The 27,393-nt window shown below is 32.9% G+C and overlaps 1 protein-coding gene across 1 annotated transcript in view; it reads right to left on the bottom strand.

Annotated features, from left to right (window-relative positions):
- Positions 1 to 20,222, bottom strand: part of SI (sucrase-isomaltase) — a 113,407-nt gene extending 93,185 nt beyond the window's left edge. The window contains exons 1-12 of the mRNA XM_005895337.3: positions 20,105 to 20,222; positions 18,787 to 18,881; positions 16,803 to 16,920; positions 16,398 to 16,507; positions 15,313 to 15,464; positions 13,640 to 13,811; positions 11,729 to 11,828; positions 10,536 to 10,648; positions 8,280 to 8,405; positions 5,959 to 6,090; positions 5,753 to 5,872; positions 3,810 to 3,923 (exon numbers count right to left, since the gene is read on the bottom strand). Coding sequence (XP_005895399.2) covers positions 3,810 to 3,923; positions 5,753 to 5,872; positions 5,959 to 6,090; positions 8,280 to 8,405; positions 10,536 to 10,648; positions 11,729 to 11,828; positions 13,640 to 13,811; positions 15,313 to 15,464; positions 16,398 to 16,507; positions 16,803 to 16,920; positions 18,787 to 18,881; positions 20,105 to 20,222 — 1,470 coding nt within the window. The remainder of the gene's footprint in view (positions 1 to 3,809; positions 3,924 to 5,752; positions 5,873 to 5,958; positions 6,091 to 8,279; positions 8,406 to 10,535; positions 10,649 to 11,728; positions 11,829 to 13,639; positions 13,812 to 15,312; positions 15,465 to 16,397; positions 16,508 to 16,802; positions 16,921 to 18,786; positions 18,882 to 20,104) is intronic.
- Between the last annotated feature and the right edge of the window lie 7,171 nt (positions 20,223 to 27,393).

The raw sequence follows: 27,393 nt of genomic DNA, 5'->3' as shown, positions 1-27,393 counted from the left end.
TAATGACTATTTGTAGAAATTGGCAATGGCGTTTTTAGGGGTACTTTATAAAGTCCATTGAAAATTGTATAATAATCTGGTGATATTACATAACTTCACATTTAAACTAAATCTAAGTGAAGTGAAGTAAAATTGCTCAGACGTGTCTGACTTTTTGCGACCCTATGGACTTTAGCCTATGAGGCTTCCCTGTCCATGGGATTTTCCAGGCAAGAGTATGGGAGTGGTTGCCATTTCCTTCTCCAGAAGTCTAAATGATAATGCCCTTATTTTCAAAGAAATTCAAATAATAAACTTTTTCTAAGAATCTTATGAAATGTCAAGAGAACATATTCAATTAAGCCTTCAGTTATTTGGGATACTTTGAGCATGTTTGTATATATTTTCTTGATGAATTTTAAGTTTCCCAACACTATATATTAAATTATTAGACTTCTTAATGGGAAAACTCAAATGTTCAGATTTTAAAGAATAAAACCATAATAACAATGTGATTACAAAAATATGCCTATTTTTTCAGAAAAAAATGGAAATGTTCTTTGAATTTTAAAAATATTGACTGATACTTTTATTTTAAAATCACATTTTTAGTCTTAATTGTACCAAATGCAGTTGGCTCTTATTTCTAAAATATTAGATTACCTTAAGAATGACACAAAAAATATAATTCAACTGTAATATATGCTTATATGCAAAAAATCTATTTTTCTGTTTCAATTAAGCTTATGATATTTTCTGAAGTGATTTTAACACTTAAAATTAAAAAGCATTAGCATTGAATCTAAATTAAAAATCTACCAAATTATAAAATTATACAAATATTTTAAAATTTGACATGAAAATAATTTTTCATGAGTTAAATAATACTCCTTTACTGTATATTCATTGTCAGAAAAAATAATTTGAATAAAATGAAAAAAGTAGAGAAACAACTAGCACTAGAATTTGGCAGTTATTTAGGAAAGAGCTGGAAACAGAATATCTACTACATAAACCAAATGTATGGTGGCGCTAAGAGTAAAGAACCTGCCTGTCAATGCAGGAGACTTAAGAAATCTGGGTTTGATCTCTGGGTTGGGAGGATGCCCTGGAGGAGGGTTTGGCAACCCATTCCATTAGTCTTGCCTGGAGAAGTCCATGGATGGAGGAGCTTGGAAGAGTACAGTCCACAGGGTTGCAAAGAGTTGTACAAGACTGAAGCAACTCAACATACACAAGAACAGAGTATATATGAATATGGTGATCTTTGGAAGGAATGATGCTAAAGCTGAAACTCCAGTATCTTGCCCACCTCATGAGAAGAACTGACTCATTCGAAAACACTCTGATGCTGGGAGGGATTGGGGGCAGGAGGAGAAGGGGACGACAGAGGATGAGATGGCTGGATGGCATCACCGACTCAATGGAAGTTGAGTTTGAGTGAACTCCGGGAGTTGGTAATGGACAGGGAGGCCTGGAGTGCTGCGATTGATGGGGTTGCAAAGAGTTGGACACGACTGAGCGACTGAACTGAATGAGCTTTGAAATCATACTGGTCATCATTCTGTGTTTTTTTTTTTTTTTTTTCCTTTTTGAATTAGTCAAAATGCTTCTGTGTTAGTGTCATAATTACTCTGACTTGCTCAGGTGCTCTTCTTCCCATCCCTCCCTCTCTTTGGATATGAATCAAGTGTTTCATTCTTCAATAGACTTGGAAAATGGAGTATTTTCTCTTCATAGCTCAGTCAAATTCTCTTGCACTATGGCTAAATGCCATTTATACTTGTAACTCTGATGCAATGGACTCAAATTGTTTCCTATGCAATAAAAAGAAAGAAAGGAAGGAAGAAAAGAAGGAAGGGAAAGAAGGAGGGAAAAAAGGAAACAAAGAAAGGAAAGAAGGCAAAAAGGCACTTCTAATTTAAATAAAGCAATTGAAATTGGAGCTAGAATTGAAAACAAAACTCAAGAGAAGTTTGCTTAATTTTATTATTATTATTATTATTATTTTTGTCATTTCTACCAGCACTGAGTGTTGTGGATTCTATCAAGAATTGTGGCTAAAAAAGGAAATAAAGAAATGAGGTAGGATTGATGGTGACAAGTATGGTCAAGGATTCCCTACCCGGCTTTTTTCTTCACCTTAAGGAAAACTTAAATAGAATTAAGTGAAATAAATCATTAGCAAAAGAGATTTAAAAATATAGAAGGCAAACTGCACAGAAGAGAAAGAAAAATCCACATGGGATGACTGATTCTGACTGGAGTAAGAGCCACTTCATCAATTGAAGGTGAAGAAAAAGAGGAGGGATTCTGGCTTTTATGGGTTGGGGTGGGAAGTGGAGACAGTTCATGTCATAGTCTTCCATTATCTCGATAAAGGAGAAAGAGAGGTCCTCTCTGTAGATAAGAGCTGTTAGTAAAATGGAGTATTCACTGGGGATAAATGGAAATTTAACTGGTAAAAAGACAAAAGAGAGGATTGCTTGATGACAGTATGTCTTATGAGTTTTGGGGTGAAATTGTAGTTATCTCACCAATAACTGTGTTGTGTGGAGCATCTGATAATTTGCAATGTTATTAAAAAGATAGAAAGTAAATCATGAAAATAAAATGCCAGCAGCTAGATATTATCATTGCAATCTCACTAATTTTCTGTCAAATAACTAAATGCCTCTCCATCTTCATTCTGTTATCATCATAAGGATTCTGAAGGTTATGCTAATCTTTTATCAACTCCATGTTTTCATGATGGTGAAAAATAAACACTTGTAATTGATTGGATAAATAAATGATTAGATGAATAATTTAATAATGACTGAATTAATAGTGAAAATTTCAGGAAAGTGGAGATGTTGTGACCTCAAAGGTCAAAAAATTTAGCTATACCCAGATATCTATTATTTTTCCTTCCAAAATTTTGTACAGCTGTAATAACTTTGTAAAACATGGCTGATGTTCTGTACCAAACTATTAGATTTTTCTTTTCCTGAAATACAGAGTTCTCAGATCACCAAGTAATTTAATTCCCCAAATGGACAGGCTCCTCTGTCCATTCAGGCAAGAATACTGGAGTGGGTTGCCATTTCCTTCTCCAGGTAATTTTCCCAACCCAGGAATCAGACCTGTGTCTCCTGCATTGCAGGCAGTTTCTTTACCACTGAGCCAACATGGAAGCCAAGTATCTTAAACAAAAGACACTAAATCATTGACTATAATCACTATTATTTTAAATCATAAACCTACCAGTAGGCATCAATAGCTACAGATATAAAAATTTTATCCAAAGAAACTTTTAAACATTACTGTTTCCCTTTAATAACTTTACCAGTAAACATACAATTTTGTCTATTTATTGTTGTCCTCTGTCTTGAGATAAAACACTTAACTTATTGCCAACATTGATTTGTTCTACTCATAACTTATTAAAAGAAAGTTTCTAAAGGATAAGAGCTTGTTCAAGCCCATGTTGCTGCAATTGCTTAACTACTGTAGCTATTAGTAAAAGTTTTTGAAGTTGCACTACAAATTTTGTTAAATGTTTTCAACTTAAATTATTAGTCATAAAAATATAACCCCATTAGTTACAGAAATAAACTTTATTCTATAAAGAATATTATTAGATGATAAAAATCTCAATTAATAGTTCTTAGTTTTAGTTCTGACCCATGAACATGTCAGGTATGATATTTATATATTCTATAAAAAAATATAACATTATTTTATGCTTAATACATTATAAAGTACATCTCATTGAACTTATATTTAATTTATGGAAAAATAATTCTATGTTCATTGTCCAAAATCACAAGTCTAAAATAACTACTTACAATCCAAAGTCCATCATAATTTACTTGTTGATGAAAAAGGTAGCATTCATTTGCCCACCATTCTATGCAGCTTGGATTTGTGAAATCAGGGTATACTGTTAATCCTGGCCATACCTAGAAAAACAGATTATTCCTATATATACAAATGTAAAAGAAAACATAAATAATGGAAATTCAGACTGAGTGAAGAGGAAGAGTAAAAATTCTTAAAGTTATGACATGGTACTTCTTTAGGTATATGTGATCCCTGGACCACCTACATTTATAATAATCTTAGGTCTGCTTGAAAGCACAGACATATTCACTGTGTGATAAGAGGAATTATATTAGTGCATTTCCAAAGGCATATGTTCCCAAGAAATTTAAGCTAAAAGGTTCTTTTTGTGTTTATTTATTTGTGTGTGTGTGTGCTTAGTCACTCAATTATGATGTTCTTGGGACTACTCCAACTGCTTTTAATTATTACTTCATTAAATCTTCACTAGAACTTTAGGAACTAGGTACTATTTTTATCATCACTTTACAGATGAGGTAAGTAGTATAATTAAACCCATTTTGCTGATGAAAGAAGTGATAAACAGAGGAGCTTTTCAAAATCACTTGCTAATAAGTAGTACAGAAGGAACCTTATATCCAATCACATATCCAAGCAGTCTCATATCCAATTCCATGCTATTAAACACTAGATGCCTCTTTATGATTTATGCTCCTTCATATTATTTTACTTACCATGTAAAATAATGACATTTAGTAAGATAAATTCAATTTCAGATGTATTGAGACAAATAATATTGTTTTATATTCAAATTACGCATATTAGCGATCAGATCTGTCCATATTCAATAGAACAGGTCTTGGTAGTGGTTTAGATGCTAAGTTGTGTCTGACTCTTGTAACCCCATGGACTGTAGCCTACCAGGCTCCTCTGTCCATGGGATGCTCCAGGCAAGAATACTGGAGTGGGTTACCATTTCCTTCTCCAGAGGATCTTCCTGGCCCAGGGATTGAACCTGGGACTCCTGTTTTGCAGGCAGATTCTTTACCAACTTAGCTACCAGGGAAGCCCTGGTATAGGTCTTAACAAAATGTATTTTTTAAGATATTAATGATATTAGGGGAGGAATATTGGTTTTTTTTTCCCTGATGGAGCTCATAATTAAGAACATTTTTATCAGAAATTTTAACTTTGGTGAATGTGATTAAATAAAAAGTGATGGTTAGTATAGTCTTTATTGTTGTAAATAAAGCTATAATAAATATGTTTCTATAAGTTGATATTTTCTGCTGTTTCATTTCCCTTGACTAAATTACAGCATTGGAATTATCAGGTCAACAATCTACACATTATGGGTTTTGATATGTCTTATAAAGCTGTCTCTAGAAGAATATTTATCTTGATTAAAAATTATGCCTTTGGGAATCGGGCATTTTCTTCACACTGCTCTTTATTAGTTCCATGATATGAGGAAAGTTAAAATTGGAAAAGGAAATTTAAACATTAAAGCCATCTCATATTGGCTTTTTTTCAAATGTAAAGTATTAAAAATAACTTTAATTATAGATATCTAATGATTTTATTGTAAAATCATTATACCATAAATGTACACCATAAATCTTATTATCCAACATGTAAGTACTAAATTTATACATGCAATTATTTTACATCAAATATGAGAATTGCTGTAATCAAGGTATTTATCATATTTGTATAAATAATTTCATTGCTTATCATTAAACATTATCTGCCTTCTTACAAGAACTGTTTTAGAGATAATTGGAATATTTACCCTAAAACTTCTCTATGCAATTAAAATAGCAAATCCAGATTTGAAAGCAAGCAAATTCTCTGAGACATGCACATACATACACAACACACACTCAGAAACACTTGTTGTACAATAGAAAATCCAAGCAACACAAATTTAATGAATATCATAATTTACCTCTCCAATAATTGCTGTGGTCCCATCTGACTCATTTACCCACACCTTTTGGGCAGTTCCCCTATCATAGGATTCATATGCTGCCCCATTCGCACGTTTCTCTATGGAAACTGCAGGGTCCTAATTAATAGAGAGAAGAAACTAGAAAATCAATTAATTTTCAAATGTGTAAATACTAAAAATTAATATATATGTTCAGTTATTACCAAGATGATGACGTATTTCTGCCCATGAGCATGCAAATCTTGAACAAATTCTGGGAGGCCGTTAAAGGTAACTTGATCATAAGTAAAGATTTTCTTGTCTTCCATATAGTCAATATCAGTGATTTGTGTATCCTAAAAATTATCAGAGTATATTTCAATAAACAGTACTGAAAGAATCCTTTAATCACATCAACCCTAAAGTCCAAAGAATTTCTATTATAAATTTAATGATTAAAAGGAAGAAAGCTGAGTACCGAAGAATTGATGCTTTTGAACTGTGGTGTTGGAGAAGACTCTTGAGAGTCCCTTGGACTGCAAGAAGATCCAACCAGTCCATTCTAGAAGAGATCAGCCCTGGGTGTTCTTTGGAAGGAATGATGCTAAAGCTGAAACTCCAGTACTTTGGCCACCTCACGCAAAGAGTTGACTCATTGGAAAAGACTCATGCTGGGAGGGATTGGGGGCAGGAGGAAAAGGGGGCAGGAGGAAAAGGGGATGACAGAGGATGAGATGGCTGGATGGCATCACCACCTAGATGGACGTGAGTTTGAGTGAACTCTGGGAGATGGTGATGGACAAGGAGGCCTGGCGTGCTACGATTCATGGGGTCACAAAGAGTTGGACATGACTGAGTGACTGAACTGAACTGAACTGAACTGAACTTAGATCTCTTTTATTTCACTAAAGACACAATGATATGGCTTATAAAGCTAGTTTTTCTAATCATTATTCACATTTGTTTAAGTGATGATCACTCAGTATGTATTATGTTATAAACACATGCATGTGTACATATATGGGCTTGTATAAAAAACAAAAATCTTCACATTAAATAAAATACATAAAATTATATTACATTAAAAGTATACAAACTTTAAAAGTATATATAAAAAACAACATAATTTTGTTCATACTTCAACATGTGCTCTACTCTGGTATAACTCATAATCAGTCTCAAAATTCAGGTACACCTGGGCATTGTGTATCGACATAAAGTGTACTTCATCATTAATAAGCAGCTTAATAACCTATATCTGTTCAAGCTGGTTTTAGAAAAGGCAGAGGAACCAGAGATCAAATTGCCAACATCCACTGGATCATGGAAAAGGCAAGAAAGTTCCAGAAAAACATCTATTTCTGCTTTATCGACTATGCCAAAGCCTTTAACTGTGTGGATCACAATAAACTGTGGAAAATTCTGAAAGAGATGGGAATACCAGACCACCTGATCTGCCTTTTGAGAATGTGTATGCAGGTCAGGAAGCAACAGTTAGAACTGGACATGGAACAATAGACTGGTTCCAAATAGGAAAAGGAGTACGTCAAGGCTATATATTGTCACCCTACTTATTTAACTTATATGCAGAGTACATCATGAGAAATGCTGGACTGGCTGAAGCACAAGCTGGAATCAAGATTGCTGGGAGAAATATCAATAACTTCACATATGCAAATGATATCACCCTTATGTCATAAAAGCGAAGAAGAACTAAAGACCTCTTGATGAAAGTGAAAGAGGAGAGTGAACAAGTTGGCTTAAAACTCAATATTCAAAAAACTAAGATCATAGCATCTGGTCCCATTACTTAATGACAAATAGATGGGGAAACAGTTGAAACAGTGACAGACATTATTTTTTGGGGGGCTCCAAAATCACTGCAGATGGTGACTGCAGCCATGAAATTAAAAGATACATGCTCCTTGGAAGAAAAGTTATGACCAACTGAGACAGCTTATTAAAAAGCAGAGACATTACTTTGCCAACAAAGGTCTGTCTAGTCAAGGCTATGGTTTTTCCAGTAGTATGTGCAGATGTGAAAGTTGGACTGTAAAGAAATCTGAGTGCCAAAGAATAGATGCTTTTGAACTGTGGTATTGGAGAAGACTCTTGAAAGTCCCTTGTACTGCAAGGAGATCCAACCAGTCCATCCTAAATGAAATCAGTCCTGAATATTCACTGGAAAGCCTGATGCTGAAACCCCAATACTTTGGCCACCTGATGCAAAGAACTGACTCATTTGAAAAGACCCTGATGCTACGAAAAATGGAAGGCAGGAGGAGACAATAGAGGATGACATGGTTGGATGGTATAACCAACTCAATGGACATGAATTTAAATAAACCCCAGGTGTTGGTGATGGACAGGGAGGCTTGGCGTGCTGCTGTCCATGGGGTCACAAGGAGTTGGTCACGACTGAGTGACTGAACTGAACTGAACTTATATTTGGCAAACATGGTAATCCTGAAAATGCCCTGCATTTATTTTTATGCGAAAATATTTAACTTTATATATATTCCCACAAACCCTTCATCCTACTTACAAATGGTATGCCAGCATCCCGATTTCTTTGTACCACTGCTTTCACTACATCAAGTGTCTTGTAATTCCAGCGACTCAGCTGAAATCCAAGATTCCAATAAGCTGGCATTGCTGGTCGTCCAATGAGCTTGAAGTAAATGGATATTTAATTACTTTCAATGACGAACATTAGAAACTAATATTAATATTAATTGCTGTATCTCTAGTATTGATTTGAATTTAACTACATATATTAAATGATTTTGTGGTATCTACATTCTAAAATGGATATTCTCTTAGAATTGTGTTATGAAACACTTAGCAAGTTTATGTTCAGTCACTCATCTTTTATTTTGTGTTAAAACATCAGAAAGGTAGCACTTTAAAGGTAGCATTTATAAAAGTGTATTTTGCTGTGCATGGAAAATTAAAGAAAAGAATAAAACGATAGCATTAAAGATATTAGAGAACAAGAAAACTGTCCCACTGCATTCCCACTTCCTGTAGCAACAAAATGAATGAATGATAACATGTAAGAAAAGGAATTTACAATTGATGTAAATGTATGACAATGTTGATAAAATGTATGACAAAAATGAGTGACAATGTTAAGTCATTGTATTTTCTTCAATTTAAGCACTAAATTTATCTTTTAAAACTTGGTATCAAATAAAACTCTGCCAAAAGTCAATATGTTTACACTATTTATAAACATATTATGTTCCATAAAATTTTAAAGATTTAGACATGTGATTGAAATTTCTGTGTGTGTATGTTATACATATCACATAATTTATTTTCATAAAAGTATATAAAATAGGTGTTGCTATGTATTATGTTAATTTATGTACTTTTCATCTTATACTTTATATGTATATATCATCTTTAAAACGTATAAAATGGTCTGGTCATTCAAACGCATTAAAGTTTTCAATTTTGACATCCTGGCACCACTATTGAGTTAATTTGTACAGAAAGGATAGCTTGTTCTTCTTCAGATAAGAAATAGTTACTTTTGTCTATTCTCTATCTAATTTGTTCCCCCATTGAAATTAATAGTGCTATATTCCACACGTCTTTTTTAATTTAAATTCAAGATTTTGCAAGCTTACCTATAAAATGATGTATGCAAGTGGATAACTGTATTATTAATGCATGAATGCTGCATTGGCATGTCAAACATGACTCATGTTCAGGTAGTGCTGACCACAGACTTTACTCAGCATGTAATAGACAACTATCCCAACTAATATTTCACAAATCAAATCTTAAACTCTTTCAAAAATGTGCTGTCGCCTGTTTTGATGGTGTGACAACCATACACAGTAACTATGATTTCATATTAGAGAGACTGTAAATTTTGTGTACATTTCTGAAATTCACATTTATGAACAGCAATTTGGGAATTGCAAGACTTTGTAAATTATTCAATTGGGTAAAACTCTAGCTACTGTTAGTTCAGGTTTTTAGATCATAACTAAACTTTTTGATAGTAATTACTTCTCTTTTGATATTATTCTAGGAAATGGGAGATATATGTCAAAAGATTTATCAGTAAAACAAGATTTAAAAAAAAGGCATAATTCTTAAATTGTATGTCTATAAAAATGATTTATTTTTCATGATAACACCAAGATTCATATATGCTAATAGTCACAGAATAACAATTTACATGGGAGAAACATTCAGAATCAGGCTCAAAATAAGTCCTGAGTTCTTCACCTTTCTAAAGTCCTTCTTGGGCTCATGTACAATAGCATGTTATTTAATAGGTAAATGAAAGTTGTTAGATAGTATGTTTAAGGTGTAAGACTTCAGACTATGTTTTCAAAATCTGCCTTTCTAAATCTGATTGTCAGAGCCAATTTTACTGGGATTTACCTACTGTAGATTAACACCAAGTGTCAGTAACCCTTTTTTAAAACTTAGTTGCCTCCAGAATTCTTATCAAATGAAGACAAGATACCCCATTTTGTTTTATCCCATCAAATAAGGTCGTAGTTTAATATGTAACATCTCAAAGAAATCCAAATACTGAACTCAGCTGCCTGGAAGCAAGAACTGATTTGTTATCAGAAATATAAACTTCTAAATATACCTAGGTGTCATTGTACAAGAAAAACAAAAATAAAAAGTATCTTCTCATATCTGAAAAATGGTAAGGTATAAAAATATATTCAGCTAAGAGGCCTCCAGTAGCTTAGCTAAAATCATTTCAATACGTTAGATGAAAGAAAAGTATGGTAGAAAAAATTTTTAAAATAGACCTGCAACACACCTCTTGATACTGTTGAACTACTTGTTCTGGTGTGTCTCCCAGAAAGATATAAAAGTCCAGAATTCCACCTATAACTCGGTAAGTTACTATTGGAGTAGGTTGGATGAAAATCTCTACAAAACAAAAATTGGAAAAGCATATGTATATAGTAAAAATGTACATAATGAGAAAATAATTGCAATGCCTACTTAAAGTACTTCACATTAATCACATAATTTTAGAGTTTTTTATTAAGATAAAATATGATATTTAAGATAAGAATACAGGATAAAAGTGGAATGCCACCATATATGAAGTTTATGGTATGTTATTCCAGATATTCCTTTTACAGATGTTGGCAAAAGCTCCCCTAGAAACTGCTTAGCAGAGAATAGAGGATCAGTCCTTTTACAATAAAAAATATTTCTTTTTGAAGTTGCATCCCAGTTAGTTATTTTATTTGAAGATTCAGTGAAAGATCATATCACATGTTGATTTCTATAAAATAAAACTATGAAAGTTTTAATTTTTCTATATGTTAAACATAGTAATTGTCTGGATAACCATATGCACTGCTCTTGCTGGAATATTATTATTTTTGTAGTTTTTTTTTAATTATCACTAATTCATCTATCAAATATAGGTATCACATTATTCACAACACTAGAAAATAAAAGGTTCTACATTATTTGAGTTATGGTAAACTGAAATGTGATTCTTCTCTCTTTTTATCCCCATAGAGACCTTTGTTTTTTTAATCTGCAGGGCATATGAACTTAACAATCAAGGCTATGGGAATGGGAATAGTCATTTACATGGATATATTCGATGTTGCTCTGGAGGGAAAAGGAAGTGTCTATATATCATGATATAGCATACTTCCCCCAAAACAGACACACAAATATCCATATCTCAGGCTCCTCTGTCCATGGAATTCTTCAGGAAAGGATACTGGAGTGGGTAGCCATTCCCTTCTCCAGGGGATCTTCCCAACCCAGGGATCAAACTCAGGTCTCTTGCATTGCAGGCAGATTCTTTACCTGAGACACAAAGGAAGCCCTCGCTAACTATAAAACCTGCTTATAATACTTTCACACTCTAAATCACTAACAACAAAGTTTACTCTGTTATAATATATCTATGATTGGAATAAATAAAGCAGTTAAAACATTTCAAGTCTCATTTGAACATATTATCAGATAAATTACTCTTACCCATTGCATTGCTGTTCATTAAGAAAACACCAAATGACTTTCCAGAAGTATCCTCAATGCACATGAAGAATGTTTGATGGCCATATAAATTATTATTATTCTATAAGGCATAAATTTGAAAATTAAAACTTAAAATACGTTTAAAATTAAAAAGTATACTTGAATGGCTTTTATGTATTTCTATATTTTTCTGTAATTTACTCCTCATATTCTATAATAATTTTTTCTACTATATACCATATGAAACATTGTAGCACAAAAGTCATTGATAAGTCATTTTACTTATTAATACATTAAGATATAGGTATATAACTATATATTATGCTATTAATAGATTATTTAACTTTCTTTTATGTTTTATGATGATTAAATGAGTTTTAATAAGCCATTCATCAAGTATATTTCAATGAAAAAATAAACTATCTGTGATAGGGTAATGGAATGTTTATATATCATGTCTCATGTTCGCCCCAAGGTATTGCCAGGAATTCTAAGATGAATTCCACTTCATATAACTTTTTCAGTATAGTTGTTGAGAGCTGATGAGTAGCAAAATTTATTAATATTTTTGTACCAAATGAGGATCTTTAAAACAACTGACTTACTCATTTCAGTAGCACTGGAAATTTAAAAATTAGTAACATTTGACTCAAAGCAATCATGAGTCAATTTTTAAAAGCTTTTTAATGCTATTGTATTTCTCATAAAAAACTGCATACTTTTGAAATTCAGAAATATATGTACACAAATAATAACTGATGACATCGTAACAAAATATAAATAAACTATTAGAAAATAAAGATTAATTCTGCATGGAGGAGTTTGGGAAATTTTCTTATGAGGTGAGATCAAATGAGCTATCAATGGTGTGTATAAATAATAAAAAACTAACTTCTTATGAAAATATGTGAACCTAAGAAAGATTATTATGTTATAGATGAGGAAAAAGTAGATATAGATGCAGGACATGATGTCCACTAGATAGACAGACAGCACATATACAAAGCCATGTCGAACATGGTAAGTGTTTGGAAGTGTTCTTATGTAATGACTAGTCCTAGATAGTGTAAGTACAAGAGTAACTGAAAAGTGGTTGATAAAATATAAAAGTGAAAAGTCAAAGGAAAACATTCATAAATTGGAAATACCTTTTAAAATATTCATAAAATCTGTTCACTTATTTAGTTAATTTAGGACTTTGATATGAATCTTCACCTCTAAAGTAAAGAAGCTCCTGGAATATATATCACTGACAACAAAAAATGATGGTTACAAAAAGGCTAGAAGGGAAAGAGACACGTGTACCCCAGTGTTCATCGCAGCACTGTTTATAATAGCCAGGACATGGAAGCAACCTAGATGTCCATCAGCAGATGAATGGATAAGAAAGCTGTGATACATATACACAATGGAGTATTACTCAGCCATTAAAAAGAATACATTTGAATCAGTTCTAATGAGGTGGATGAAACTGGAGCCTATTATACAGAGTGAAGTAAGCCAGAAGGAAAAACATAAATACAGTATACTAACGCATATATATGGAATTTAGAAAGATGGTAATGATAACCCTGTATACGAGACAGCAAAAGAGACACTGATGTATAGAACAGTCTTATGGACTCTGTGGGAGAGGGAGAGGGTGGGAAGATTTGGGAGAATGGCATTGAAACATGTGAAATGTCATGTATGAAACGAGACCAGGTTCAGTGCACGATGCTGGATGCTTGGGGCTGGTGCGCTGGGACGGCCCAGGGGGATGGTATGGGGAGGGGGGAGGGAGGAGGGTTCAGGATGGGGAGCACGTGTATACCTGAAATTTAAAAATTAATTAAAAAAAAAAAAAAAGGCTAGAATTATCTCCTTTCAAATATAATTATTTTATTTATAACAAGAAATATAGTTCCTTACATCACCAGGAAGTTGATCCCGAGTAAAAATTGGCCATGTTTTCCAATATAAATCATGACGAAATCTCTTATGAATATGTTCCCCGAGACCATAAATGTATTCATTGGGAAGTCTGGCTGAGATCTGTAAATACTGGTCAGAGTATACCAGGGGACCAATGCTGGTGTCAAACCTAGAGCATGAAATAAATAAAAGAGCTAAAAATATATAAAATGCTCTGCTAAATATGGATCTATGTTATCATCCAGAACATTTCATTTTAAATAGGTCAGTCTTTAGCTGTGATTACTTCTTATGAACACATGAATTGTACCATAACCAGAACTTGTTAATTTTATTAACACAGTTTGCCTCATCATCAACAATATGATTCTTCACGTGCATCTCTCTCCTTTTATCTTTACTACAATACTGAAGCACAACCACTATTATAAATTCATTTCACAAATGTTACAATTTGGACAAATTTACTCATGTTTTCAAGGTGACAAACTGGTAGGAAGCACAACCAAATTTCAAACCCAGTTTTGACTTTCTACAGAGACAGAGTTTTATTTTTTTTATTATTTATTTTATTTTATTTTTTTTTAAACTTTACATTATTGTATTAGCTTTGCCAAATATCAAAATGAATCCGCCACAGGTATACATGTATTCCCCATCCTGAACCCTCCTCCCTCCTCCCTCCCCATACCATCCCTCTGGGTCGTCCCAGTGCACTAGCCCCAAGCATCCAGTACGTGCATCGAACCTGGACTGGCAACTCATTTCATACATGATATTTTACACGTTTCAATGCCATTCTCCCAAATCTTCCCACCCTCTCCCTCTCCCACAGAGTCCATAAGACTGTTCCATATATCAGTGAGAGACAGAGTTTTAAAATGTAGTACTATACTGGTTTCTATACCTCTATACATGTATTAAAATTAAGTTGAAAATCATTTTTCCTGAAAAAGAAAGGTTTCATGTTTTATATATATCAGATATAAACTATGCAAAGTGTCAAATAACATTTCTTTTGTGATTTAACATAAAATCAACTTCAAGTTATCAAAATACATTTATGAAAATTAATTGCTGAGATTAAGTCCTGATAATCATCCAATTAACCTTTCTCGGAAACTCAAGAGCAGCAATATTGAAAATTACTAACTTTTTTGCCAGAAATGTCCCTCAAAATAAATTTATAATGAAGGCATTAAGATAATGTTTAAATTATTATATATGGCTATTTAAATTTATTATGTGTAAATTTATTCAATTAATTTCATACACATAATGAAAAATCCTCCAATACTATGGAAATTTGTCCCTCTCTGAATAGTAACTATTTGATCCTACCAGTTGAAAGAGAATGTGATAGATAACAAGGAAAAGACATATAAGGTTTTTTAGGTATGCAAACTATATGCAAGGCTAAAATTGTATCAGTGGCTCTCTTCATTTCAACTTCGGTTGGCCCATTCTATACTTCATATTCTGGTACATTTCATCCATAAGAAATTAAAGCTTCTTTGATATTATAATATTTAAAAACATGTACACCCACCCTCTTTTGGAAGGAAATTTATTCTTTCTGAAAATGCCCTAAAAATGAGACTTTTGTGGTTCTATGATAATACAATAAAACTGACCAATTATTTAAACTTAACATAAATATAATTACTTACAAAATTTTACTATTGCTTCTTCTAGAAATTTTAATGCTAAATGGATCATGTATAACCTCCACATTATACAGTGGATCAGAAGCTGCAGTTCCACTAAATTCTTTTACAAACTGATGAGGAACTTCATATCTTCTATTATTTGGATCAGTGATCTGCAAAGATATTTTAAAATTAGCATTATTTGATTCAAAACTGTTACTGAATTTTTCAGTTCTGAATTAGGTATTAAATGCAAGTTCCAAATACAAAACAATAAATCTAATGATTTTATAGAAGAGTTATTAATCTAGTCATAAACTTAACTTACATTGTTGAATGGCTATGCAAAGAATAAATTGTAATACTGTTAAGGAATTAATAGAATCAGTTAATTATAAAGGTACTATATCAAATATAATTTTTATTGACCAATATAAAAAATCATGAGACTATTATTAAATATTGATTCTTAAATAGTAGATTTTTGTGAATTTAATTATTAATTATCCATGCAGTATTTTGATGATCACTCACTAACAAGTCCTGAAAGTAATTTGAATTTTGTTTTAAAAAAACAATTTTTGTGAAATTGTTGCTACAAGTTATTGTACAAAGGATATATTGTTTTTTCTGCCAATCCAAAAGACCATACTGGCAAACAATTTGGTAAAGAAAGCAGAAATTAGTTTCTTTAAAATCATGACTAGAAGTGATACCAGTAAAAAGAACTAGTGACTGTGTCACACTTACATGGAACAATTAACAGCTTCCTTAAATTAAATTCTAAACTAATCTTTTATCACAGTCTGTAGTTCAATAAAAAAAAAAATTACTACAGTTTTTTGAGTGTTAGTTCTTCTCAGGACACTGTATCAAATATTTTACGCTGACTATATTATTAAATTCTTTAAAAACTACTGCCAGAGGAGCTAGTTCGTATGTTCTATCTGAGGAGAAGGCTCAGAGAAGTGGAGTAACTAGTCCAATAAGTTCTTTTCTTTGGAATAGACATTTATTAAGAGGGAAAATGTCTTGGTGGGTTAGAGGGTATACTCATAACATGCTATTTAGTATTAACTTTTCTTTAGGAAACTCAAAAACCAAACCTTGAACCGCACACGATTGCGTGTCTGACTTTGAGTTGTGAGGAGAACGCTGTTAATGTCATTTCCAAAGAGTGTAGGTGAAGCTTTCCTTTTTAATTTGGCTTCAACTCCTTGAAGAAAAAAAAGTTGTATGAATTATGGTTTTATTTATAATGATTAGTAATCACTAAATATTTTCATATTTTTTCCAATTTTATTGTAGGTCTCACAAATAACCTTTTCTTTTTTTAATTTGAAAGATAGAATCATGAAAAAAAAAAGTTCTTAACATACCAAATTTGAACATTCTTGTGTATATGTTCCTATTTGATTTTATTTAAGATATTTTTCCAAAGAAAAAATTTAAATATACTTTTTTTATTCAACTTAAAATATGTTGGATCACCATGGTAGAACACTTCTCACCAGCATTTGTTGATGTTACTTTCTCAGCATTATAGCCGTGGTTATTTACGAAGAAGCACCAAGGAATAACAGAATCATTCCATGGCCTCCAGCAGCAACCTCGAGCTGCACAAAGTGTCTGATAAAACATTTATTAAAGGAATCATAGGATTAGTACTGTTATTATATATGTTGGTCTCTATTTTTTAAACATTCACTCATTACAATAATTGTTTGAATGAATATTTAAAAATGCTTATTTCTTCAAATATGTAATGAACTAAAATATCATTTATTCTTTTGTTCCTTTCACTTTGAAGAAATGTAAATATTTGATAAATTGAATTACATCAGTGATCGATGCTCTGAGTTGTGATTTATCAATTTTCCATATGAATACACATTATCATAAGGTCATGTTATTTTCAAGATTCCTGCCCTCCAGATAATTAATTATAGTCTGTTATGTTGCCATGTAGCCAGTGCAGAAGAACTAAAATATTTATTGTGCACCAATTACGTATCAAGTTGCAAATGAGGCTATAAAGAAGAGATGGTCCCAAATTTAAGCCTAGGCAAAATTTTTAAGGTCTTTATTTCCAGATAATTATTAGTTTGATATGATTTATACTATTTAAACTAGTTCATATGCCAGCTGTTGCAACTAGTAGCTGCCATTGCATCTAATGTATAAAGTAAAATAATAAATTCTCCTTAATATTATGATCTATATGGAAAGATTACATGAAGGGAAAGAAAGATTATATATGTTTATAGTAAAATTTGAGTTATATGGTGATGATGTGTGTTAACATTGGTATAATAAAAAATCTATTTAATATTTAAGTTTAATAGTGTAACATATTTTCGTAATTTGAATACTTGTGAGACATTTTTCTTGGCTATTTGCCTTGAAAAAAATTTTTTAAAATCTCCATGTTTACCAGTTAACGGTACACATGTTAAATTCTCTCCCATTTTTTTTTCTTTTTTTTTCTTTATGGAATTCTCTCCCATTTTTAACATCAAAGTGGCATCAGGTACACATATACACAGGGGCTTCCCAGGTGGCTCAATGGTAAAGAATCTGCCTGTAAATGCAGGAACCACAGGTGATGCAGGTTCAATCTTGGGTTGGGAAGATCCCCTAGAGGAGGAAATGGCAGCCCACTCCATATTCTTGCCTGGAGAATCCCATGGGTAGAGGAGCCTAGCAGGCTACAGTCCATGGAGTCGCAAAGACTCAGACATGACTGAGCTACAGAGCACACATACATACACACATACATACGTGTACATACCCATACACATGCATATATGTTATAAAAATGATAGTTCAACAGGAACTGAGCATTTTGGAGTGTCATTACCTAACAGAATCTGAAGTATGTGTGACTTTTGATATAAACATCACAAAATGGGAATACACACATATACACCTTTACTCATTGACCTTTTAATCCCATACAAGTTATAATGACTAAGGAAGAGTCAATTTAGGGTTAAGTGAATCCATTTATTTACACTTAATTTGCTCCAGTTGAATTCCTTCTCCCCAAATAATAAAAAAATAAATGGTTTTTAAAATTAAATAGTTACAAGAATCAATGTTACTTTATTTTCCACAGATTCTTCTTGTTAATGTCATTGTCACAAACAATTTAATAGAGTGTAGATATTCTTTCTTAAAAGTTATATATTTATCAAAGGTCACACTTTTAAGCAGTAGTTTGAGAGGATAGAATTTCATAAAGAATTATAAATTTAACAATAGATTTTTAAGTATGTAAAATATTAACTGGCTATTTTGAATTGAAGTACAGAAAAGCAGGCTCAGTAATTTCCATTATCTCTCATCTGTGCATACATAAATAAAAATAAATGTGGCCTAATAAATGGCTATACTTTTTAAAATATGAATATATCCAATATTGAATAATTGTCTTAATATAATTATCATACTATATATCTATTCATAGATATATAAAATACTTTGGTTGCAGACCTGTGTGGGAGATCGTTCTGGAATGCAGTTTATTCTCTGGTTGATAGGATCGTTCAGTACACTTGGGCATGTGCCTCGGGTTGAATCACTGATTTCTGAGACAGAAACAGGTCAATAAAACAAAACATGGTTTTAAATTTACTTTTCAAATTTTCAAGTAACAAATACATTTAAAATAAATAAAAATATATATATATATATAATGAAAATTAAACTTAACTTAAAAAAAACCCTACAAATTCAATTCCTAATTACCAAAAGGAAATGATCCAAAAGCCCTTTGACTGTTCCTTAAGAGAATCAAAGTATATTCACAGAAGGTCTTAAAAGACAGACTCAAAAGGAAACAAAATGTTTTCTGCACCATACTCATAAACTGTGTTTTAGAGATGAAGAAAGAAGATGGAGAAATATGTATGGGAAATATATATGGAGAGAGGATGCAGAGAAGGAGACAAGAATTAGAGAAGAAAAAAAGTTTAGGAGGAAGAAGATACTTAAACAGAAGAGAAAGAAGAGAACAGCAAAGAAAAGCAAAACCTCAACTCTATATAATAAAGAGGGACTTTCTAGCAACCAGAGATGAGGAAGATAAATTTGATTGCTTCATAATAGAGCAAGCTTTCAGTTTACTAGAAGAATATGAAACAAGAGGCAGCAGAAAACACTAACTACTGTTAGACTAGAAAATAATTTGCAGTACATTTTCCACTTCTGATTTAATTAGGAGAGAATGACGAAGAAAGAAAAAGTAGATCAGGTGGATGAAAGTAGCATGCGTTAACTCTAAATTAGGATATAAATATTCAGGAAAAAATGATAAACACTTCAAGCCTGTTTCACCTACTCTCTGTTTCTCTGATATGACCTCACTCTTTAAAAAAAAAAAAAAAAGTCTATGACAAAGATGTTATCCCCTTAAATTTCCTAACCCCGCTTGCAAATGCTGAAAGCTAGAGTAAAACCCGACTAATGAGATTTCCCACTAGTTAGAAGAACCTCACTGGTAACTACAGAAGATTACTGTGCTGTTTATTAATATTTTGTTTCTTTTGCCTATTTTCTAGTTCTAAAGCAAGGCCATTAATATCAAAGCATATGAATTTCTTAATTTCAATGACACTTCATTGAAATATCTGTAATATAATGGCTAGAAAAAGTTGGAGTAACTGTAACTTACCTGAGATCTTTCTTTAAGTATTTCATCTCATATAGATCTCATATAGATTATAAACTACTTTTCAAGATCCATAATTATTATAGAGTAAACTTTATCTCAACCTCACTATAATGTATAAGTATTTTCAATATTATTTACCTTCAACAGCAGGTGTCTTAGTTGCTAAAACAACAATTAGGGCAATAGCTATTATTGTAACTATAGCAAAGAGGACAATCAGAGTAATTTCTAATCCAGAAAATTTCTGCTTTGCCATCTAAAGAAAGAAAAAGAATATACATTTGAAATGTAGAATATATAATAAATGACCATAAGTATCATAAAATTATATATTTTTTCTACTAAGCATAATGCAAGCAGAGCTGCAGACAGCTCTAACAGTTTACAATCTAAAATAATGCACATTTGCAAAAGGGTTAACAACACATGCAATTTCAAGTAAAAGACAGAATTAGTGATGAACATTATAGTAGTACACTGAAATGAAAATATAAAAGGAAAAAAATTTCTGAGAGTGATTAGTTGCTTTCTCATTTTAGAGCAATTTTTAAGTCAAGGAAAGCTTATATTTGTATTGTGATCCTTAATTCCACAACAACTGTATGAAGAAGACACTGTTATTTTATGAACTTCAGGCTTAGAGAAAATAGTATTTTTTCAAAGTAAAAAAAACCAGTTCTTCCTACTATAACTATTGCTCTGCAATTCCAGCACTGCTTTCTTATAAGGCTATTATGGAAAAGTATATAAATATAAATATGGGGCAAATAAACTAAATATAAACATATAAAAGAATACAAATATAAAATGTTGTAGAAAATACATATATACAGGACACATACACACACAGATACATATATATGCTATACATTTAGGAGTTGTTGCTTTAGAAAAGCATTTAAACTACATGATCGCCAAATTCCGCTCTCAAATAGCAAAATATACCAGACACTCAAATCAAAAATGTATTTATTTCAGATAATATTATGTATTTGAGTTATTGTCCAGAGTTGCCTAAATGTAGGTAGGGAAGAGCTCTGCTGCTGCTGCTGCTAAGTCGCTTCAGTAGTGTCCGACTCTGTGCGACCCCAAAGACGGCAGCCCATCAGGCTCCCCCCTCCCTGGGATTCTCCAGGCAAGAACACTGGAGTGGGTTGCCATTTCCTTCTCCAATGTATGAAAGTGAAAAGTGAAAGTGAAGTCGCTCAGTCTTGTCTGACTCTTAGCGACCCCATGGACTGCAGCCTACCAGGCTCCTCTGTCCATGGGATTTTCCAGGCAAGAGTACTAGAGTGGGGTGCCATTGCCTTCTATGAGGGAAGAGCTCTTCTCTAGTAATTATCTTAAAGCCTATTTGTTTAACTTAGTTTTGATCATAATCTATCTCTCCTTGTCTTTAAGCTTTTATGATTTTTCTATATTTTATGTTGCTATATGGTTTAATTCAATGGAATATACCTAGGTAGAAATTGAGAATTTTCACAGTTCAGTTCAGTCACTCAGTCGTGTCTGACTCATTGCGACCCCATGAATTGCAGCACACCAGGCCTCCCTGTCCATCACCAACTCCCAGAGTTCACCCAGACTCACATCCATTGAGTCAGTGATGCCATCCAGCCATCTCATCCTCTGTCGTCCCCTTCTCCTCCTGCCCCCAATCCCCCCCAGCATCAGAGTCTTTTCCAATGAGTCAACTCTTCGCATGAGGTGGCCAAAGTACTGGAGTTTCAGCTTTAGCATCATTCCTTCCAGAGAAATCCCAGGGCTGATCTCCTTCAGAATGGACTGATTGGATCTCCTTGCAGTCCAAGGGACTCTCAAGAGTCTTCTCCAACACCACAGTTCAAAAGCATCAATTTTTCAGCGCTCAGCTTTCTTCACAGTCCAACTCTCACATCCATACATGACCACAGGAAAAACCATAGCCTTGACTAGATGAACCTTTATTGGCAAAGTAATGTTTCTGCTTTTGAATATGCTATCTAGGTTGGTCATAACTTTCCTTCCAAGGAGTAAGTGTCTTTTAATTTCATGGCTGCAGTCACCATCTGCAGTTATTTTGGAGTAAGTGCTCTTATAAATTGCTGGTTGTAAAATCAGTTTTTCTGTCTTTGTGCCAGTACCATACTGTCTTGATAACTGTGGCTTTGTAGTAGAGCCTGAAGTCGGGTCAATCCCATTGCTGGGCATACACACTGAGGAAACCAGAAGGGAAAGAGACACGTGTACCCCAATGTTCATCGCAGCACTGTTTATAATAGCCAGGACATGGAAGCAACCTAGATGTCCATCAGCAGATGAATGGATAAGAAAGATGTGGTACATATACACAATGGAATATTACTCAGCCATTAAAAAGAATATATTTGAATCAGTTCTAATGAGGTGGATGAAACTGGAGCCTATTATACAGAGTGAAGTAAGCCAGAAGGAAAAACACCAATACAGTATACTAACGCATATATATGGAATTTAAAAAGATGGTAACAATAACCCTGTGTACGAGACAGCAAAAGAAACACTGTTGTATAGAACAGTCTTATGGACTCTGTGGGAGAGGGAGAGGGTGGGAAGATTTGGGAGAATGGCATTGAAACATGTAAAATATCATGTATGAAATGAGATGCCAGTCCAGGTTCGATGCACGTACTGGATGCTTGGGGCTAGTGCACTGGGACGACCCAGAGGGATGGTATGGGGAGGGAGGAGGGTTCAGGATGGGGAACACATGTATACCTGTGGTGGATTCATTTTGATATTTGGCAAAACTAATACAATTATGTAAAGTTTAAAAATAAAATAAAATTAAAAAAAAATAAAATAAAATCAGTTTTTCTTTTTGCCTTCTTATACTCGCCCTTTCTCCTCTGTCTATGTCAGTTCATATATGGAGTTGTCCCAATCTAAAAACTTTTTTTCTCTCTTCCATATCTTTCTACAACAATAAAGCACTCAACAAGTCTTGCTGATTCTACTTCTGGAATAGTTTCAGAATTTTACCCTTATCTCCAACAATGATATATTTTTTCTGGATAACATGTCTTAGTACATGCTGTTTAATCTTTCTTCAATTCTTCCACACCTGCTCTTCTAGTTCCAATTTATGCCCAGTTCAAATACTATGTAATCTGTGAAAGTTTTCTTACTTTTACAAGCAGAGTTAAATCTCTTCTTTTCCTATTTTACAACAATATATAGTATATCTATTGTAATTATTTAAGCACGTGTTAATTTCCTCCATTGTATTGTCACATTCCTAATAGCAAGAATCATGAAAGTAGTTCAGATCCTAACATCAAATTAGTATAAGCTCAATTTTAAAAATATACCTTATGATTGAAAGTTTAAAGATTAGCATTCAGTTTTAGCTTATGATTTTCTGTTATAGATATGTAAGCTGTTTACTGCATCAGTAATCTTCAGAGAACTTGAATGAATGTAAGCTAAATTTAAATAAAGCACCATGATCTAAAAGGCTGTTTAGAAAATGAATCCGGGTTGCTCAATGTTATGTGAGAAACAACAGAAATGCATTTAATGCTTAACTTGAAGTAAGTTTAACCTACACACAAAGTAATTTTATTTTGAGATCAAGAAGCCAATAAAAATGATTGTTCTTTTCTTTTGTTAAGGGAAATCTAAAAAAAAAAAAAATGCCTTGTCATGAAGCTAACCCTCTTTAATTTAAATAAGTCAGAACAAAAATGTACCAAAATTACAGTAACAATAAATTAGAACAAAATAATAACAAAATAATAAGTCAGAACAAAAATGTACCAAAATTAAATTATTTATATGAGTACTTATAAATGATCAGTACTAAAGTTGGTCATAAGCTGTAGGTGATAATTATAGTAATTGTATTTTGGATTGCAGTAATTTTAAGCAAAGTATTTTTGGAGAAATTATATACTGATGCCATTTCTCTGTATATTTGTTTTCAAATGAGTAATACTACTAATTTTAAAGATCACTAACGACTGGTCTTTAAAAAAATTAGCTAGAAAAGATTTAAGTGTTTTATAAGTGTAGCATTCCATTCAGCATATATTTTTCTTAAATATATATTTATCATGCCTACAGTATTTCTCTAAATTTCAAAATATATTTTATATTTATTTTCATCTATATAGAACAACTAAACTTGCTATCATTCTACTTGGGTTTGACAGTTTTAATGAATAGCTGGTTGAATAAAATATTCTATCTTTTAAAACATTTTAGAAATGTTTTTTCCTGTTTTAGTACAAGGGGCTATACATTTAATATGGAAAATGAAAATATGTTATCATTGCTATTTTAACCAATTGAAGATAGACAGGAATACTGCTAACATGAATTAAAGGAATACACACACAATTACTTGGAAACTCAAATGTTTATTTGAGTTTCCAAGTAATTATTGAGTTTCCAAGTTTATTATTTCTTTGTTTTCAAACAAAGAAATTCGATAGGTAAACTTACCTTATTTCATAGTCTGTTCTTTCAGCTCTGCTGTACCAGAGTTGAGTAAGGCTGCCAAAGTAATGATCAGGGAAAACTTCTCAGCTATAAACTGAGCTACTCATAAAGTTTTATTGCACTCTCATCAGCCTATCAGTATTTAATAAACTTCTGTTCAATGTGCAATCATAAAAAAAACTTAACCCTGAAAACTGTTGTGTAAATCTCTCTCTGGGAATCTAGGTTAATTAATAATTGTGCCCTCAGATAGTCTTTGATTTCTGGAAGCTATGACTAGCCTAAGAACATAAAAGTACTTATTTATAGTGTTTATTTCCCTTTTCAAAATTGTATTTCTTTTACCATGTAGATGCTGTTTCATTTACTGTTTTATCTCATTGTGCAAAATTTAAACTCTCATTGGAAAGTTCAAACATACTTGTAAGCTAGGATTTGAAAAACACTTGTAGGAAATGACAATTGGCAGATAATATTTCATAAAAGGCAGTGATTAAATAAGTTATCTCCTGTGTCTTGTTATTAAACTTAAAGTTGAAGAACTAACAAAATCCCTAAGAAAGAAGTGTAAAAGTATAGATATATAAATAAGTAGTACAGAAATAAAATCAACATTTTATTTATTTATTACTTATAGCACTGATTTTATTATCAAAAATTATTGCATAAACACTTAACTTTTCATACAGAAAAAATATAGGATATCAATTATTACACTATTGGTTTAAGTTAAAATAATGTTTAAGGGCAAAAGACTTGAAACAAGAGCCTTGCATACACATACCAGCTGTAACACATATGTCCGAGAAACTCTGGGCACATTTGTTAATTTTATTCAAGCCTCCATCTCTGTATCTACAAATTAGAAATAAAAACACTTACCCATAGTGTCATCATAAGAATTATATGTGCTCACATAGCCCATTATCATTATTACAGCTTTGCTACCACAGAGTACAATTTGACTCTGAAATGGTTAGTATGAGTTCTGCATATAGTCAGGGCACTACATTTTCAAAGGAATTTGTATTAAAACAGTGTGGTCACACAGAGTAGAGTAACTAGTTTCTTGAGGCATCCTGAATATGAGTTTAAACAGAAAGAGTAAAAGAAGTGTACACATGGATTACTCTTAAAACCTGGGGAGATATAAAGGAGAACTTCCAGTACATAAATAGCAGTGATATGGAAATAAGATTAAAGTGATTTCTCTCAATTCACAAAGTATATAATTCTTTAAGTGGAAAATCTCATTAAATCAACTTAAATCTTCTAGAACCAAGAGGCGAGTGGAACAAAGTCACAGGATATAAGGTTTATATAACAAAGGTCATTCATGCTTCTATAAAACAGCAATGAATGATTGGACAATGAAACTAAAATACAGACATACAGGTAGATAGAAATAGATATGCATATTTAGAGAGATATAAATGAATGGGGCTTTCCAGGTGGGGCTTAACTTCTCTTCCAGACTCCAGTTAATCTGATTTTCTCTTTCTTTCCCTAAAGTATTCATCTACCACTCCCCAGCAAAACAATGCAACTTGTTTTAATCCCAGTGCAGTATTCCAATAGCACCTATTGCCTGGAGATAGAGATTTAAACTTCTTAACTTTATATTTACACTCTAAATTTTGCATTTGCCATTTCATCTGACATCCTCAGTGAACCCACTCTCCTGCCATAACTATTACTTAAGCTCTTCCACTTTCTTACTCTCACACCTGTGCTTATTTGGTCCAAAATCTGGATTGCCCTTCTTCAATGCAAGCTCTATCTTTCTAGTATCAGTTGACATCACTTTTCTACCAAAGGGACATTTGAATTCTTCTACTTGTCCTCAAGAGCATTAGTTAATGTCTCCCCATTCCCTTTCATAACCATGTATTTTGCAATTGTGTTACAGTACTGCTTTAGCTTATGTATTACCACTATCCATGCTTCCTTAGGGCTTCCCTCCTAGTTCAGTCAGTAAAGAGTCTGCCTGCAATGCAGGAGACCCAAGTTTGATTCCTGGGTTGGGACAGAGAAGCCTGGCAAGGCTACAGTCTATGGGATCACAAGAGTCTGACGCGACTAAGCACACAGAGCACAGCATGCTTGATTATATTGCCCACATGAGACTGAGCACATTTAGCAAGGACAATGACTTCTTCACTCAATTCACAACACTACACACAACATTTTATGGAGCAAGATATAGCAGTGACTGTAAATTGTATATCTATATCAGTCCTCCCTTGTCAAAGTTCACCAGCAAAAACCCATCAGGAACATGACTGGATTCAAGCAAGGAAGGGCAGGATGTCTCAGACAAAGTTGGCAGTGTTTATTATAGAATTTGTACTTACACTGTGTGTATGTGTGTGCATGTTCAATCTTATTCAACTCCATTGACCCAGGGTTTGAACCCAGGTCTCCTGCATTGACAGGCAGATTCTTATATTAAGCCTTATATTAAGGGACTTACATTAAGTGGACTTATATTAAGTGACTTTTATTAAGTTATAATATAACATCATATATGCCATGCCGTGCTAAGTCGCTTCAGTCGTGTCAGACTCTTTGCAACTCTATGGACTGTATCCTGCTAGGCTTCTCTCTCCATGGGATTTTCCAGGCAAGAATACTTGCCAGTGCCCTCCTCCAGGGAATCTTCCAGACACAGGGATTGAATCTACGTCTCCTGCGGCTCCTGCATTGGAGGTAGATTCTTTACCACTGAGCCACTGGGGAAGCCCCAATATAATAATATATATATATATATATATATATATATATATATATATACACACACACTTCCCCCCATATCCTCTATTTAGAATAGAGGATATGAGCCAGACATATATTGGTTCTATAAGCCAGCTTTGAGTGTGTATCCCCAGTAGACAAGAAGTTAGGAGAGATTTAAACTCCTGGATCACCTTGTGGACCAGAAGAACCTATCTACCCTGGATCATTAA

Source organism: Bos mutus, chromosome 1, assembly GCF_027580195.1.
Source record: "Bos mutus isolate GX-2022 chromosome 1, NWIPB_WYAK_1.1, whole genome shotgun sequence".
Classification (NCBI taxonomy): Eukaryota; Metazoa; Chordata; class Mammalia; order Artiodactyla; family Bovidae; genus Bos; species Bos mutus.
This window is presented reverse-complemented; position numbering and strand designations above follow the sequence as displayed.